The sequence below is a fragment of the Tasmannia lanceolata genome, unplaced genomic scaffold (genome assembly GCF_043159265.1).
Source record: "Tasmannia lanceolata isolate RefF3 unplaced genomic scaffold, GAP_Taslan_0.1 ptg000002l, whole genome shotgun sequence".
In the NCBI taxonomy this organism is placed as follows: domain Eukaryota; kingdom Viridiplantae; phylum Streptophyta; class Magnoliopsida; order Canellales; family Winteraceae; genus Tasmannia; species Tasmannia lanceolata.
In genome coordinates this window covers 32,604,491-32,623,282 of record NW_027518679.1, presented here as the reverse complement: position 1 = coordinate 32,623,282, position 18,792 = coordinate 32,604,491, and the positions used below count along the sequence as shown (strand labels likewise).

The following is an 18,792-nucleotide window of genomic DNA, read 5'->3' as shown; positions in this document are numbered from 1 at the left end:
CACGGCTCTGCTCGGCGCGCGCGTTTGTGTTTTTTAATTTGTTCTTGGTTCTCTTTGTAAAATTCCCAACGCAACCAAATTGAATGGCCTTGAAAGGCCCAAGCCTTTGTCTCAACACTCCCTCTTATATGGATGGGAGAATTTTTCTCACCTTCCCATCTTGGACTAAACTTTTGAGAGATAAGAGAGCTTCCTTCAAAAGTATAAAAGTTTTTGGTGGAAAAGTACAAGAGAAGAGAATCTTTGCACATTTGAATTTTGGAGAAATTTCAAAAACTTTTTCAAAAGCAAATGTCCTTATCTTTAGTATTAAAAGACAACAATCCCCCACTTATTTTAATAGAAAAAATACTCGTAAAACTTTACGATGGGCAATCAGCAAAGTATCACGTATAATAAAGGTGACTATGTTTTGAACCTTTACTTAGTGTTAGTGCATTATAACTGTAAGGAATTGATAGTGACTATGTCTTGAACTACAATCCTTGGGTACAAAAAGACGTACACCACACAATTGGTTCCAAAAAAGCTTGCACATTACAGCCATGTGCTACATCCCAGTTTTCATGTAAGCATAAGAGAATAAGCCCTCTTCTCTTTTGGAAGTGGCCCACTTCCGCGCTAACATGTAGGTGAGTCTATCAAGGATGCTCCTGTAGCCTAGACATCCCACTCAAACGAGCTATAGATTTCATTAAGAATAATAACTCAACCTTACAAACACTTCAGGATATCATGCTTGGGTTACACCATAGGGATGGACATTGAGATAAACTCGAAATCAGCATGATCGTCCACAAGTTACACTATGACTCGTTTTTTCCATTAAGAACCTAGTTCTTGGGATCTCTAGTCCCTAGGTTGGGTATCCATCATAGGTAACTATTTACAAATGGGCTTTTGTCCCATCTCCCTCGATGTATTGCAGATTTTCTCCCTTGACAAGGCCTTAGTTAAGGGATCTGCCAAATTATCACCAGATCTCACAAAGTCAATGGTGACCGATCCATTAGAGATCAACTCTCTCACACTACTGTGCTTCCGGCGTATCTGTCGCGACTTTCCATTATAATACTTATTATGTACTCTTCCAATAGCAGCTGTGCTGTCACAATGAATCAAAACAGCAGGAACAGGTCTTTCCCAAATGGGTATATCAGATAAAAAGTTTCTCAACCAACTAGCCTCTTCACACGCAGAGGTTAGTGCTATCAACTCAGATTCCATAGTGGACTGAGCAATAATAGTTTGTTTCTTGGATCTCCAAAAAACTGCACCACTACCAATAGTAAAAACATAACCAGTGGTAGCCTTGGAATCTTCTGACAAAGTATTCCAATCGGCATCACTGAAACCTTCTAAGACAGCAGGAAATCTCTGGTAGTGAATCCCATTATTAATGGTTCGTTTAAGGTATCTCATGACTCGTGATATAGCATTCCAATGTTCTATACTTGGATTACTAGTATATTTACATAATATACCTACCGCATATACTATATCAGGTCTGGTACAGTCTGTAGCATACCTTAAACTACCAATAATACTAGCATACTCTTTTTTATTGACACTATCACCTTCATTAGAATACAATCTAATACTAGGATAAAAAAGAGTACATACTGGATTACAATCAAAGTACTTATACTTTTTAAGTATATTTTCTATATAATGGGATTGGTTTAAAGATATACCACTTTCAGTTCTTATAATTTTAATCCCTAAAATTACATTAGCTTCTCCTAGATCTTTCATATCAAAGTTTTGCTTTAATAGATTTTTGGTTTGTTTAACTACTTCAAAGTTAGAACCAAAAATTAAAAGATCATCCACATATAAACAAATAATAATACAATAAGTATCAATATACTTATAATATATATATTTATCACTTTCATTTATTTTAAAACCATTTGATATAATGACATTATCAAATTTCTCATGCCACTGTTTTGGTGCTTGTTTAAGACCATACAGTGACTTCATTAACTTACAGACTTTATTTTCTTGACCTAGAGATATGAAACCACTAGGTTGGTCCATATATATCTCCTCTTCTAGACTACCATTTAAAAAGGCTGTCTTTACATCCATTTGATGAATTACCAGATTATGGATTGCAGCCACTGCAATCAAAACTCTAATGGATGTAATCCTAGTAACTGGAGAGTATGTATCAAAGAAGTGTATATTTTCTTTTTGCCTAAAGCCTTTAGCAATAAGCCTGGCTTTATATTTGTCTATGGTTCCATCTGGTCTCAATTTTCTTCTAAGAACTCATTTACATCCTATGGTCTTAAATCCTAGTGGTAAATATACTAGTTTCCAAGTCTGGTTTGACATCAATGACCCCATCTCGTCATTGATGGATTCTCTCCAAAAGTCGGCATCTGAAGAGGACAAAGCTTCCTCTAAAGAAGAAGGATCTCCCTCTAAACTAAAGACATAGAAATCAGAGCCAAAATCCTTGGCTATTTTAGCTCTTTTACTTTGCCTGGGTTCAATTTCTACTTCGGGGTTTACCCCAATCTCAAGCTTGGTACCCCCACTATGTCTAGATTTAAAAGGAAATTTATCTTTAAAGAATTCAGCATCACAGACTTTACCATTACATTGTTATTAACCCTATATGTCTTACTTGTAAGTTAGTATCCCATAAAAGCACACTCTATGGCTCTACTCCCTAGTTTGGGTCTCTTAATATCAGGAAGCCTTACATAGGCTAAACAGCCCCAAACTCTAAAATAAATCACATCGGGTTTCCTATTTTTTCATAATTCAAAAGGTGAGACTTTAGTTTTATAATTAGGAATTCTATTAAGAACATAGCAGGAAGTTAGAATTGCTTCTCCCCATAAGTTAGAAGAAGCTCCTGAACTTAGGAGTAAAGCATTCATAAGTTCTACTAGAGTTCGATTTTTCCTTTCTGCAACCCCATTTGAGGCGGGGGAGTAAGGAGCGGTTGTTTCATATATAATTCCTAATGACTTAACAAATTCAGTGAATTCTAATGACTCATACTCACCTCCTCTATCACTTCTTGGTCTCTTAATCTTCCTATTGAATTGGCTTTCAACCTCTAATAAGTATTCCTTAAACATTTTTAAGGCTTCACTCTTATGTCTAATTAAATAGATGATTGTATACTTAGAAAAATCATCTATAAAAGCTATAAAGTATCTTTTACCACTGGGTCAAGATACCATCTAATTCACATATGTCACTATGGACTAAGTCTAAAAGTTCTGAATTCCTTTCAACACTTTTGAAAGGTTTTTTAGAAATTTTAGCCCTACTACATGTTTCACATTTTCTAAAGTCTTCTAATACTACTTTAGGAATCATACCTAGTACACTCATGTTATGTACATATTTTCTATGTATATGACACAACCTAGCATGCCATGAATTAACACAAGAAAGCATGTAAACAGAAGAATCACTTTCATTCATTATTTCAACATTCAGTTTGAACATTCCATCACATGCATATCCTTTACCAACAAAGGATCCCTACTTGGTTACAACATACTTGTCAGACTCTATGGTTTGTTTAAAACCAGCCTTTTTAAGAAGAAAACCAGAAACTAAGTTCTTCCTCATGTCTGGAGTATGAAGAACATCCTTCAGCATCACTTTCTGCCCTGAAGTGAAGCAAAGCTCAACGTTCCCAACACCGAGTACCTTTGTAGTATGCGAGTCCCCTAGAAGCACCTTCTTCTCATTATCTACAGGAGCATACGTATTGAACCACTTCATGTCAAAACACACATGACAGGACGCACCACTGTCGACCCACCACCCTTCAGATCCTCCAACGATATTAACTTCAGTGATCATAGCCACAAGTGGCTCTTCTGTCACGTTGGCTTGAGGGGCTGGCGCATTCTTCTTACGTCGACATATCCGTGCAGTATGACCTTTGAGACCACAAATATAACACACAACTTTGGAATAGTCATTCTTTCCAGAAGTTGTGTTTTGGTTCTGACGTTTAAAGGTACCCCGGTTTTGGTTCTGTTGCTTTTTCTTCAACTTCTTTTTGGGCTTTAGATTCACTTGCGGTTTCTGGTTTTGATTATTAACAACAGAAATGGCATGCACATTAGTTACATTTTCAGTATTTCCTTCTTTCTTATCCTGGTTACGGTTTTCTTCTTCGATCCGACAACGAACAAGAAGACCCTCCATCGATAGTTCTTTAGTTTTATGAAGAAGGGAATTTCTAAATTCTTTCCAAGAAGGGGGTAATTTATCAATCACGACTGCAACTTGAAATTGTTCACTTATAGTCATTCCTTTTGCAAGGATGTCGTGAACAAGTTTTTGCAGCTCGTGGGTTTGAGAAATCACCGTCTTCTCATCCACCATATAATATCTAAAATACTTACTAATCGCATATTTCTTAGACCTAGTCTCTTCCGTATCATACTTCTTCTGTAAGGCTTCCCAAAGTGTAATGGAATCCTTACAGTCACTATAAAAATAATATAGTTCATCGAAGAGGCAATTTAGAATGAAATTTTGGCAAAGGAAATCAGAATCTGTCCAATTCTTTTTCATGAAAGACCTAACGGGTTCAAGTTCTGATCTCCAAGGCCTTAGGTCATCTAAAACATGGGCTACTTTCTTAGTGGATAAATAGAAATATATTTTCTTCTTCCATCTCTTAAAATTAGCACCACTAAATCAAAAAGGCTTGTTTGGATTTGAAGAATCCGACATAAGCTCATCATGGGATGCCATATTTTAGAAAGAGGAAAACAGAACCGTAAAATTGTTGCGAAATTTTCCTCTAAATATAAATAATATGGCATACCTGATTACTGATTTCTGTGAAAAACAAAAAAAGAGAAACTGATAAGTAGAACCTTTTCGATGCGGCGAGATGAGGCATCGACTAGGTCACTCTCTTTAAGGTGATTTTGCACCTCTGCGGAAAAACCTCCGGTGCAACAGATCCGAACGCAATCACCCCCAGGATACAACAACCCGATGCACCATCGCTATCTCTCTGAAGTGCACGATCAGATAGATCTGAACCGGACGCTGAACACTCCAATTGCCCAAAAAAACAAAATAGTAGAAAAGAACAGAAGAAGAGAGCACTGTTCTGTTAAGAAGAAAAAGAGAAAAACAGTAAATTTGTGTGTGTAAAAATGTTGGAGAGAATCTGTTTTTAAAGCAAAAACGACACATCTTTAAAACAGTAAAAACATCCTTTAAAACATATGGACACATCCATTAAACGTTAAGTACGTTTTTAAACATTATTAAGGATGTATATAACGGTCAGATTTAGGGAGAATTAAATGGACGTGACCTTTGGATTGGGTTTAAAATAAACATGACTCTTGGTGTTTAAAACAAACACAACTCTTGGTGATTAAAAATAATAATCTCGTTTAGGGAAAAACCCAAACCCAAACCCACACGCGCCCCGCCCCGGCTCGGCGCGCGTGTGTGTTTTTTAATTTTTTCTTGGTTCTCTCTGTAAAATTCCCAAGGCAACCAAATTGAATGCCCTTGAAAGGCCCAAGCCTTTGTCTCAACACTCCCTCTTACATGGATGGGGGAATTTTTCTCACCTTCCCATCTTAGACTAAACTTTTGAAAGGTAAGGGAGCTTCCTTCAAAAGTTTAAAAGTTTTTGGTGGAAAAGTACAAGAGAAGAGAATCTTTGCACATTTGAATTTTGGATGGAAATTTCAAAAACTTTTTCAAAAGCAAATGTACTTATTTTTAGTATTAAAATACTAACAAGCTCAACACGGTTCACTTTTTGAGGGCCAGCCTATATTTCAATGGCAACAGTTATCAAACGCGTCGCCTTAATGTACCAGCAACACAAGGAAGAAATGAGTGTGTCAGTGTTGAGATGAACACATTTTTTTGGTAGGTAAGCTGGGATCAAACCTGCAAGCTCAAGCCCAAGAAACAAAGCCTCAACTTTTGAGCTACAGGCGCAACCCTAGATATGAACACATTAGATTACGCATCATCGTATTTCATGGCAACAGAGGTGTGAGATATGTCATATGCAGGATGATCTACACCGTGTGCGCGCGCATGTAGTCCAGAATTTTTCAAAAAAGTATTGTGGGACCTACTTTGTAGGATGAACGAACTGTTCATTTGTTGGGCCACAACGTAAATAGACTATGCCCACAAATGAACGGTTCAGATCATCCTATGAAGTGGGCCCCACAGCACATTTTGAAAAATACCGGACTTCACAGGCATACAACATATGAAATCTCTGTAAAAAAAAGGATTCATGGCCCTCGGCGGCTCGGCCAGACTGAATTCGAGACTAGGGATTTCTAGGCCAAGGGGTTTTGTTTGCCTTACAACATTAATCAATGCAAACGTTGTGCATGTATAGTTGATTCCAAAATGATAGGGAAAATTCTCAAAAAAATATGATTTTTATCTAAAATTTTCAAAAAAGGGTTAAGTTGGCTAATTTCTCAAAAAGGGGTGAAACGCATCCCAATGAGTGTTTTTGGACAAAAATGCCCTTGTGTTGGTTTTCCCTCCAAAAAAGTAAGCAACAAATCCCAATGCATTTCACCTAACATTTTGACCTTTTTACCTTCTTCTTCCCCATGCCAAAATCAAACTCCATTGTCTTTGTAAAAAACCCAAACGAAATTCCATTGCTGAGAGGTGGAACTCCCCTCTCATAAAGTGTAGATTTTATTGGATCTTTTATTTTTCTTTGGCTATCAAACCTAAGCTTCTCAAGTAGGTCCATGGTGATACATTTGCATAGGTCTAACATGTTCCTTACAATGCTATGGTGTATTGTCATCATCTTGTTTATTTGTTAGGGATTTGTTATAGTTTTGTTAGGCATTTGTTATTGTCATCATCCTCTTTACAATGCTATGTTGTATTGTTTAGATGGCCCAATACTTGGATGTATGGTGTATTGTCACTTGGATGTTATGATGGTTCATAGTTTAGATGGCCTAATACTTATGAGAATGACTATATTTATAGGGTTTTAAACACTTAGAAGCACTCATTATACCTAGGAACCACTAATTATACCTAGGAACCACTATTTACCATTATGTAGTGGTTCCAAGCTATAAATAGTGGTTCCAAGGTATAAATAGTAGTTCCAGAGTAGAAATATTGCTTCACATAATCTAATAGTACTTCATTGGGCGTCAATGTTGCAATGAATTTATGAACAATGGGTTAAATAGTTTTCTAAACACTCTGATGTTATGGTGGTTCATAGTTTAGATAGTCTAATACTTGTGAGAATGACTGTATTTATAGGGTTTTAAACACTAAAAAACACTCATTATACCTAGGAACTACTAATTATACTTAGGAACCACTAATTATACATAGGAACCACTATTTACCATTATGTAGTGGTTCCAAGGTATAAATAGTAGTTCCAAGGTATAAATAGTGGTTCCAGAGTGTAGACACCCCATTTTGACCAGACCCAAGCTTGCGGTGTTCAAGCAAAACCCCATCCAATCACTAAGCTAAGATCTCAAATTACATTGCGAATTAGGGTAGGGTCTCACCAAGGCCCCCGCCAAATTTCATCAAAATCCAAGCCGATTTGTCAAATAAGACGAGCAATGTAGGAAGCATAGTGTAATCTACATAGTGTAATCTAAAAAGGGGGGTGAATCATCTTAAAGGTGGTTGTCCATGGAAAAGGGAGGCATATATATCATTTATTATTATTATTATTATTATTATCATTTTCGTTTTTTTTTTTTTTTTTTTTTTTTTTTTTTTTTTTTTTTTTTTTTTTTTTTGATCTGAGATTTTGGGAGTCTCAGATCTAGATCCGAGATTTTAAGAATCTCAGATCTGGATCTGAGATTTTGAGAATCTCAGATCTAGATCTGATATTTTGGGAATCTCAGATCTGGATCTGAGATTTTGGGAAAACTCAGATCTGGATCTGAGATTTTGAGAATCTCAGATCTGGATCTGATATTTTGAGAATCTCAGATCTGGATCTGAGATTTTGGGAGAAAATCTCAGATCTAGATCTGAGATTTTCAACTATAAAAGAAGAGTGTAGAGAGGTGTTTGAGGAGAAAAAGAAAAGGAAAAAAGAAAAAAGAAGAGGAAAGAAAGAAAGAAAAAAAGAGAGAAACAGAAAGAAAGAAAAGAGAGAAAAAGAGAGAGAGAGAGAGAGAGAGAGAGAGAGAAACACAGAGAGAGGGAGAGGGTTTGGAGATTTTCTTCTCCTACCACCATCTTCTACTTCAATCCCATCTCCTCCCTCCACCTTCACTTTCTCCTCCATCGCCGATCATCCCACCGATCTCCGGCAATCGGGTGGACTTCGACAACTCTGGTCGAATCCCAACCATCTTTCCGTCAATAGCACAATTACAGTTCCTTCATTTGGCTCTACTGGAACTCAGGGAATTATCTACATCAGGTATGTCAATACAATGAATGTATATGGATATGTACTTATTTGCAGATATATATGCGCATGTCTACAAATAGATGTATGTGTCTCTGAATGTGTATGTGTGTTTCCTAGGTATAGTGATCCTTAGTTCTGATTTTTTATTTTTATTTTTTTGTTTTATTTTATTTTTCGACCTCAAATGCTCAAAATTTTCAAAATTAAACATCTCAATCTTGTAGATCTCGTCAAACCGGTCAATTCGACATATGGCAGCCCAAATTTGGCCAAAAGACGAGAGAGTTATGCCCGTTTAAAATTTTCAGTCCATAATGATGTTTTTGTTAAGTGTATTAGAAATTACTGTGTCGTGAAACTTTTGGACTGCTACTGCTTAGAATTGTTCAAAACTGTGAACTGGAAAAGTGTTCGTTATAGTATTTCCTAAAACTTTCTTATTGATCAAATTTTTCCATAAATGCTTTTTAACATGTCAAAAACGACTTGCAAGCTTCAGTTTTTCTAAAAACAATGTCATTTCTGCAACAGCAGCTTGTTGGCCATTTTTAGGCTATTCCAGGTCTGTTTCGCCCGAAGCCATACAAAGAAAAAATGTTATTCAAGAGATTTTCTAATACTTTGTCCTTGTGTGAAGTTTTCCAGAATCAATGTTTTAAGTGTCAAAACGGAGCCCGAACTTTCAGTTAAAACACTAATATGTCCTTTAATTGATGTTTTTGTTGTGTATTAGAAATTACTGTGTCGTGAAACTTTTGGACTGCTACTGCTTAGAATTGTTCAAAACTGTGAACTGGAAAAGTGTTCGTTATAGTATTTCCTAAAACTTCCTTATTGATCAAAGTTTTCCATAAATGCTTTTTAATATGTCAAAAACGACTTGCAAGCTTCAGTTTTTCTGAAAACAATGTCATTTCTACAACAGCAGCTTGTTGGCCATTTTTAGACTACTCCAGGTCTGTTTCGTCCGAAGCCATACAAAGAAAAAATGTTATTCAAGAGATTTTCTAATACTTTGTCCTTGAGTGAATTTTTCCAGAAGCAATGTTTTAAGAGTCAAAACTGAGCCCGAACTTTCAGTTAAAACACTAATATGTCCTTTAATGGCGATGGATCGGAAGAAGCCATTTTCCGACCACTTCTGGCCAGATCCAAACAAAGTGGTCAACTGAGAGAATGTTTCTTATGATGAGATCTACAATTTTGATTAGTAGTATTTTTTATGATTTTGATGTTTGAGGGGTCCAAAAGTAAGTGCAAAGTTGCATTTTTCACATTATATGTCATAATTGTGCTATTTCTTGAAAATCATGGATAACTTGAGCTCAATTCAATTTTAATAATTGTTTTGGATGTTTGAGCTTGGTAGCAAGTTTTAAATTATATATTGAATCATTCTCATGATTTGTTTGGCATTTTTTACAATTTTTGTTGAAAATTACATGTTGAATGGAGATTTCATTTTTTTTAGATTGTTTTGAGCCTATATAGTTCTAATGCTTGTATTGGGATATGATGAGCATGCTAGCAAGTCAGAAATCACATATTGAATCATTCCCATGATTTGTTTGGCATTTTGACCATTTTTTGAAGAGAATTACATATTGGGTGGAAATTTCACTTTTTTCTTTTTTTTAAAAATTGTTTGGAGCCTATATCAATTTTAATGCTTATATTGGGGCGATGAAGGTGCTAGCCCAAGCCCATCCTTAGGGGACTTGCTCAGTCCAAGTAGCATACCCCTCATTTGTATATAGGAGACTTGCCTAGTCTTGCTAGTTTTTTTTCTCTATCCTACCTCTGTGTATAGGAGACTTGCCCAGTCTCTTTCTCTTGCTAAACCTCCTCTTTGTGCGTCGTTTGGTTTTGGGAGAACACCCTACTCGGCTTGGCTTCATACCCCTATCCTATATGGGTATCTGGTTGCACATTTGTTGCACCCTAGGGCTAGGTAGCTGTCCGGCCCGGCTGGGTGTTTTACCTTTGCCAAATATGCGCAGGGTCTCTTATTCTTTTTTACGTCATTTGTGTCTCGGAGACAAGCCTTGTCTCATGTAGACAGTTTCCCCTTTAGGAGGCTTACTTAGCCTCATGTTAGAGTAGCCTCCTCTTTTAGAGTGAGTCTTTGACTCGATAGTGTTATTAGAGAGTCTCTGACTCATTTATTCTCCCTCTTTAGTGTTGTTAGTTCGGAGTTTCTCCTTTAGAGTTGTTGATTACTTCGCTTTGATTAGAGGCTAACTCAGTCTTATTAGAGCTTTGCTTGCTTGGGATCTTGGATCGTTTTTCTCTCTTCTTGGGACGCTATCTTTCTTGTTGTGGTTTGTCTCTTTGAGACGCCAGTTTCTTGTTGTGGATCGTCTCTTTGAGGCGTTAGTTGCTTGTTCGGGGTTTCCCCTTTTGGTTTTAGGGCTTTGCCCTAGTTTGTGGTTGTTCTCGCGTGTTCCCTTTAAGATTGAAAACATTTAAAGGTTTAGAGCATTGGAAAAGCTTTAAAATCCAAAAACATTAGAAATTTAAAACTCAAAAACATTTGAAAACTTTAAAACTATCAAAAACATTTGAAAATATAAAAAAACTAAAAAAAATAAATAAATCTAAAGTGTTGAGTGTTTCTTTTATAAGCGTAGTTTGAAAGTTCGTTCCGAACTACGTTGGCTTGATCCCTTTCAACAGGGTACGTAGTGCAGCTCGGGATCCACATCCTAAGTCCAGCCAAACCTTAAAAAATAAACATTTTTAATCTTTAAAAATTACAAAAATATTCAAACCATTTTCAAAAAGATCTTCCTCTAGAGTTAGGAGTATGTCCTAGCTGTTTAGGTTGTGTTCTAGAGTTAAGAGTTTGTCTTGATTGGTATTGATATGGTATGTCTTGTCGTGTGAGTGTCTCTAGAGTTAGGAGGCCTCGAGTCGATCGGTCAGACATCTAGTCGAACCGATGGCTAGATTAGGCATATAGTCAACCCATAGTTTTCCTTAGGATGCACGGCCTAGTTACACATAGGTTGTAGGAACCACCTGCATTAGCCCAGGGCTAACCTACATTAGTTAGGGCATATAGGGTGTCCTAAAATTCACAATTTACCGGAATTTAAATAATTGTGTAAGAAACTTTAATAACTAGTCCGGTCTTTTAGATCGAGTCTAGGATAAAGGTCTAGGTGTCTTAGGCATCCTAGCTTAGAATAGGGCATCGAACTACGTGGGCTCCGATTCTTCCCGAGGCCGGGATACGTAGCGCAGCTAGGATGGATGGCCATTCTGGTCCGAGTCCAGTCCTGCATTAGAGTTAGGACTTGTCCTGTCATATATAGCATAGATTTGTATCTCATGTTTTGATGTGTTTTCTTACTTTCTTGTACTGATACTATACCTTTGGTTGTAGCTTGCATGTGTGTGTCCACCAGAAACTTAGACACCCATTAGGCATGTCACTCATAACCTAGCTTTGCTTAGGTGACACATTTTCATTTCATTTTATGTGTTTATTTCTTCATTCTCAGGAAATGCATGCTTAGGTAGACGATTCCTGAGGATTGTTCCCATTTCACATGATTTTTACCCAACTTCTTTAGAGTTAATGAAAATGGCATAAGAGACCAAGTGCTTGCACTCGGACGAATTGGGGGTGCTCTCAGACCTTCTCCATTCGTAACCAGGCACGAACCCATATATATTTCTGGTTATCCATTGCACAGAGGATTTGATTTTAGGGTTCCATGGCATGTCCATGGATGGCGACTCTGAGTTTATTTTAGGTATGTCTCGATTTTGAACTTCGGTTCCGGATCAAGACATATCTCTTTCTTTTTATATCGCCACTCGTGATATGCTATGAGGGTGGCATCCGTTTTGAGAGTTCCTTGGCAGAGCTCTCATTCACGTGGATGATCCAGAGGATGGTGTAGGGGGCCTGTTCCCTCACCTTCTCATTTCTTCTCTCGGATCGGGGTCCACAGGCTGGCGACTCTGCTGGGGAGTTTTTTTGAAACATTGCCTAACTCTATAAAAATGCCATTTTTACTAACTTTGAAGAAATTTGAGCTAAAATCATTTTAAATGGGAACTTTATCGTTAGAATCCAGGGGCACCAGATAGGCGCGTAATTAAAATGAGGGATTCACACACTACACATCATGCATTATCATAATTGTTATTTCTTTCATTGTTTTTCCTTCTTGGTTCCACGGGATAGATTCAATGCGTGCCCGACTGGGATATCTTTACCCTGATGGTACTGTTGAATCTATTTCCAAGCTATGCGCCGGTGCTGCAGCCGTAGACATTGGGCGTACTTTTGTCTACAGCAGCCGATGAGCAATGAAACATACTATGTATAACATGGGGCGTACTTGTGTTATACATGTTAAGTATGTTTCATACGCATAGTACCCGATAGATTGAGTCTGGAGCCCTACTTTGTTTTATATATATTATATATACTTACTAACCTAGTAAAGCCCAACTAGGAAGTACCCGTTTCGAGATTGCATTCATATAGGGTCGAACATGTGTTGCTTACACATGTGGAGCCTAGAGTTAGGAGCTTTGTCCCATCTGTAGACTAGAGTAGCTCACCTTGCGTGGCTACAACACGGTCCTAGCACACTCATCAGTCTGTCTTGAGTCGAGATTTTCTCGACTCCGCTAGATTAGATTTAGGGCTGGTGCCCCTGGTTAGGATTTGTGTGTATGTGTATATACCTATATATATACTGATTATGTATATTATGGTTCTCCTCTTAGTCAGAGATTCTTTATTTAATTCAATCAGTTATATCCATTCCGTTATTCAGATCTAAGTCTAGTCAGTGGCTTTTTGGTCGCCATTATCTTGGCCAGGTTTAGTCCTTGATCTGTTGATTATAGGGTTTGATCAAAGATGTGTGATCACTCATCTTTGATGAAAAAATTCCATGTCCCAGATTGTCAAGCTTATTCCTATTGATCACTTAAAGGTTATCTTCCCTTCCTTATCATCTTGTTCTATCTGAGTGTCAGGTCTGATCATGGCGAACAATCTGTTAGACAAGTGGATAGCCGAGACTATTAAATCTTTTCCGCTAAGGTGTGAAGAATGGAGTATCACTGAGCGTTTCATCGGTTCATTTACTCATCTGAATAGTCGTGGCATAAATTGGAAGTTTCTTCAAGCAGCTGCTAAATGTTGGGATCCTGTTTTCCATGTTTTCCGATTCGGGTCTTTTCAACTCTGTCCTATATTTGAGGACTGGTGTGCCTTGTTAAAGCTTCCTCCCGAGGGACTCTGGATCCGACCTTCAAGCACAGACTCCCCTCATGATCTTTTTTACAAACTTTTTGAAAATAAGATCGTGAAAACTCTGCCTTGCTTAACTGAGAAAAATGTGCAATTTCAAACCCTCATTGAACTGTTTTCTCAAAACGTCGATCCTACTGACTCCCGTTTTCAGAAGTGTCGACGTAATGCCTTAGTCTTTGCTGTCTTTGCACGTCATGTTCTTCGTAGAGATTCTAGTGCTGCTCCTTTCACCTTGTTAACAATTGTAGATCAGATAAATGAGGGGAGAAATCCTGTCCCTACAATGCTAGCTGAAACCTTTTATGGCTTAGACGTTATTGCTAGTAAAAAGGTACAGGATAACTTTTTCGGCTGTGCCAAGCTGTTATATGTGTGGCTATGTGAGAAACTCACTATCCTTCAGCCACAGAACCGCATTGAGTACACCCTTAAAAGTCTTCATTCCTGGAAGACCAAGATTAAGCAATCTCAGCTTAAAGAATGGCACCATTGGTTGCAGACCATAAAGGAAAGCCAAATTCGTTGGGTGAGTCAATCATGTCCACAAATTGTTACCAGTACTTGCCCATACTCATTTGTCCATCTTATGGGTTTAGAAAAATCATCTTTCTATGCACCTTTGTGTTTCCCTTCTCAGATTATTGGAATCTTGTGTCCTCCTAAGGTTATCACACCACCTTGTTGTGAAGACCTTACTCCTGATCTCATTGCATCCATAGTAGCTGCCTGGAGAAACAAAATCACGGAGAGGAGATCTATTTTCATGTCTAAACTTCGAAAGGGAAGAGAATTTGGGGAGCCTGCAAACCGAAGAGCTCGAATTAATGAACCATGAGGATCTTTGGATCAAGATTGTCATTTTATTGTTTTCATTTGTTCAAAGAATTTTTTTTTTTTTTTTTTTTTTGATTCAGGGTTTTCAGCATTTTTACATTGTAACCGATTGCCGCCAGTATAATCAATACAAAGGATGTTTGTTTTTACTTTTGTCTCTATTGGTACAAACTCTTTTATTTCATTTGTCAATCAATTAATCTAGTTTGTTAACTTCCAATCAGGATTCTGAAAGATAGCAACCATCGCTCCTAAAAAAGACTCCCAAGCTAAGCCTGCCTGGTCTAGACCTACTTCAGTGTCTAGACTTGTTCGTCATTTTGATTCTCCTGTGCCATCCGCAGTACACTCACCTTCTTCACCAGAGTCTTCCGGTTCCTTTGAAGTAAATCAAATGGCAGACACAACTGAACTTTTAATGAGCATGCAAGAGATGATGAAAAACCTCACCCGAGACATGGCAGGAATGAAAGAAGAAATGGCAAACATGAAAACACAGATAAGTGATAAGACTTCCACGTCTAGGCCCGTACTTCAGCCTTCTCATGTTCCAGCTCCGGAGTCGCATAGACCCGTTATCCAGTCTTTCGAGGTGAATTTAGATGATGATCAGTATGCTGCAGAGTATTGTGCTCCAGAGGTTGATAGAGAAAAAGAAAAATTTGAAAAATTTGAGAAGGAAATGTCTGAAAAGTTCAGCAAGATGGCTCATGAGATGGAGCAGATGAGAGTCCAGGGACCCAAGAAATTTGACGTATCTGAATTAATACTATCTTCAACAGTTTCTTTACCGCCCAACTTCAAAGCTCCTGATTATGACAAATATGACGGAACCGGGTGTCCGCGTAACCACATGAGGTGGTTTATCATTTTGTCCCAGCAGTATGGTCTGAGCCGTGAGCAGATGGCCCAGTTATTCCCGATTTCTTTGATTGGGATCGCAAAGAAGTGGTTTCTAAGGTTAAAGCCCGAGGAGGTGAGAACCCTGGAAGATATTTCGGAGAAACTGATAGAGCAATTCTCAATGGAAGAGGGTATTGAGGTCACGAAGAGAGACCTAAAACAGCTAAAGCAAGGTCCTCAAGAGACCTTCACTTTCTTTATCAGGCGCTGGAGACACAAATCTGCTCAGCTAAGCCAGAAAATGACTGAATCAGAGCAGATAAAGCTGGTTCTGAAGAGTTTGTCTCCCACGTATTTTCATTTTCTTGCTCCTCAGCATTACCCGAGCTTTGACCATTTAATCAAGACGGGTACTCAGACAGAAGATGCCATAACAAAAGGCTTGAGAGCCAAGGTTTCTTCTGAAATCCGAGACGGGAAAAGACCTATGGTCCAGTCCAAAGAAATTCATGCTGTCAGTTATACCAGGCCTGTGGCCAGAGTTGCTGCAGAGACTGCTCCAAGGAGAATTGCATATGACAGAAAGTTTGATCCTCTTCCATATCCGATAATAATGATATTCAAAAGGCTTATGAAAGACAGGAAGATCCGGCTCCCAGATATCAAACCTCCACCCAATCCCTTACCCACATTCTGGAAGACGGATCAGTACTGTGAATATCACAGAGGTCCAGGGCATTTGACTGAGAATTGTTTAGCCTTGAAGCATGCCATCCAAAACATGATTGACAAAAATGAGTTGGCAGTGGAGAGACCAAACGTCACTCAAAACCCACTTCCTAACCATCATGCCATGCCTCCTCCTACTACCAACGCCATCTTTACTGACGACCCTCTGCTTGATCCAGCAAACCTCATTTGTGCCATTACAACAGAAAAAACCTATGTCATGAAGTTTGATGATAGGGAGCTGGAGGCAGTAGAAAGGAGAGAACGTTATGTGATTTCCTTCGTTGATGACGAAGTTGCTGAGTCATCATCATCCCAGCCTTGTGTATTTCAGACTGACAGTGTCGGAAATGCAAGGGCAGCTCCTTATGTCTTAAGGGCTGAGGACTTTGAAGAAGATGAGTTATTGTTGTTGGATAACCATTGTGACGAGATGCGTCATATGACCCGCGGTGGGCGTGTATTCAAACCTCAAGAATTATGTGTAGAAAATCCTGTAGAAGTTGCAAGAAATGCAGAGAATCTGAGGCAGAACAAGGTCAGCGCAGATGAAGAAGAAGAGAGTTTGCTGAAGCAGCTGAAAAAGACTCAGGCCAATATTTCTGTATGGGGCTTACTCATGGCTTCGTCCAGGCACAGGAAGTTAGTTCTTCGAGAACTCAACTCGGCACAAGTCTCTGTAGACACCACTCCTGATGAATTGGTGAGCTTGGTTGCCATGACGAGAGTGTCTAAGACCTTGTCTTTTACTGATGATGATTTGCCTTCTGAGGGTCGAGACCACACAAAATCTCTGAAAATCACTGTTGTTTGCAATAAGAAAAGAGTACCAGAGGTGTTGGTTGATAATGGCTCTGCTTTGAATGTTTGCCCGCTGAGTACAGCCACAACTCTTGGGTTTGGTCCCGCAGACTTCTTCCCATCTGAACAGGGTATTCTGGCATACGATGGTACTCGCCGAGATGTGATCGGAACCCTAGTAACTGAGATACAAATCGGAGGAGAAGACTTCGAAATAGAATTCCAGGTTTTGGACATCAAAGCCTCATTTTTGCTGTTACTTGGGCGCCCCTGGTTGCACAAGTTCGGGGTTGTTCCTTCCTCTCTTCACCAAAAGCTGAAATTTCTTCGTAAAAACGGAGTGGTAACCGTAAAGGGAGACCCGGACCTGGAAGTAGGACTGATTACTCAGGACCTGACAATGGAGAAGTCTGAGGATGTTAGTTTAACTGGATTTTCACTAGAGGTGGCTACCATCACCTTTAAAGAAGCTATGAATGAGGAAATTTGTTTCCTGACCAGTACAAACTCGAATGTCGTTCGGATGGTTCGTCGACAGGGATACATGCCAGGTGCAGGGCTGGGGAAATACCATCAGGGTTTGACCGAATTCCCTGAGTTCGAATCCTTCAATGGTCTGTTTGGGCTAGGGTACAAGCCCTCAAAGAAGGAAATTAAAGAAATGAGGTTGCTGATGATGAAATGGGCTGAGTGTCGCCGCAGAGGGTTAGAATTACCAATGGCGCCGATTAGTTTGACGATGAACGGCCGGTTTAGGAAAGAAGGTGCTGATGTCCCTTTTTGTGGTTTTGCCGAGACTTGGCTGGATGAGAGTTCAGGGCAAAGGTTGCCAGGCTTTGAAATTTTCTTCGATTTGCAGTTGGAAGACAAGCAGACTGGTCTGCAGATTTCAGAAGTTGAGTCAGAAGCTGATTGGGCAGAGCATGTAGAGTCGAGCCTTCTGAGTTCATTGTTTCTTGAAGATTCACAGACTATTGCTGTGATCGACCAGAGGATTTCAATTTTGAACCCTACCCATTTAATCATCCCGGCAGAAGAACCATTGACCAATTGGACTTTTCAGGTCATACCTCAGGTTACTTTCCTAAACAGTCGTGTCCCTCCAAAAGAGTCAGTTGTCCATAAGTACCCGTCAGTCTTTAAGTTTGATTCAGAGTCTGTTTATTCTAATAATTCTTTTGATGCAGGTAATATAAATGTCGAGTCTCCTGAAGTCGATGATGATTCCTCTTCTTCCAGAGGGATCAAGTCAGATGCTGCCTCTATCGTTGATTCAGATATTATTTCCATACATAGTTCAGAGTCAATTGACATAAATGTCAATATGTTCGTTGAGTCCGTAAATTTGTTTCAAGAGTCTATTGTAAAGCCCGATGTGGGTGATTCATCATTTCATGTACTTGATTCAGCATTCAATGAAATAAAAAATTCTTCTGAGTACATTCCTGTCTCTACTTTTATTTCTACTGTTTCTGCTTCAGAATTTGATAATCTTAATAATAACAATCAAGACTCCCCCTCTGATGAGGATGCCGACGACACTCCTCCTGAAATCAAATACATGATTCAACAGGATGAGAATCGCCGAGCAAAACCACTCGAAGAGGAAATTGAAACCGTGAATATAGGTGACGAAACCTTGATTCAGGAGATTCGAATTGGTAAAACTTTATCTCCTGAAGAACGCAAGGAATTAATCGCCTTACTTAAAGAGTTCAAGGAAGTTTTTGCTTGGTCATATGATGACATGCCAGGGTTAAGTGAAGAAATTGTTCAACATCGCTTACCCTTAATCCCTGGTATTAAGCCAAAGAAGCAAAAGCTCCGAAAACTCAAAACTGAATGGGAGTTGAAAGTTTATGAAGAAGTTAAGAAGCTG

General features: G+C 38.7%; 1 protein-coding gene across 2 annotated transcripts; it reads left to right on the top strand.

Moving 5' to 3' along the window:
* Window positions 1-8,067: 8,067 nt before the first annotated feature.
* LOC143870175 (uncharacterized) lies at window positions 8,068-18,532 on the top strand. 2 transcript variants are annotated; one of them, XM_077376585.1, is made up of 3 exons: window positions 8,068-8,431; window positions 14,765-17,988; window positions 18,101-18,532. In XM_077376585.1, the coding sequence occupies exons 2-3, from the start codon at window positions 14,935-14,937 to the stop codon at window positions 18,107-18,109; spliced, it is 3,063 nt and encodes a 1,020-aa protein (XP_077232700.1). In that variant the 5' UTR covers window positions 8,068-8,431; window positions 14,765-14,934; the 3' UTR covers window positions 18,110-18,532. The 2 variants fall into 2 exon arrangements, with proteins under 2 accessions (XP_077232700.1, XP_077232701.1); XM_077376586.1 differs by having other exon boundaries at window positions 14,765-17,976; window positions 18,101-18,531.
* The last annotated feature ends 260 nt before the right edge of the window (window positions 18,533-18,792 follow it).

What these genes read in the sequence shown, in the direction of transcription:
- LOC143870175 (XM_077376585.1), top strand. Translation starts at nt 14,935, where the DNA reads ATGGCAGACACAACTGAACTTTTAATGAGCATGCAAGAGATGATGAAA.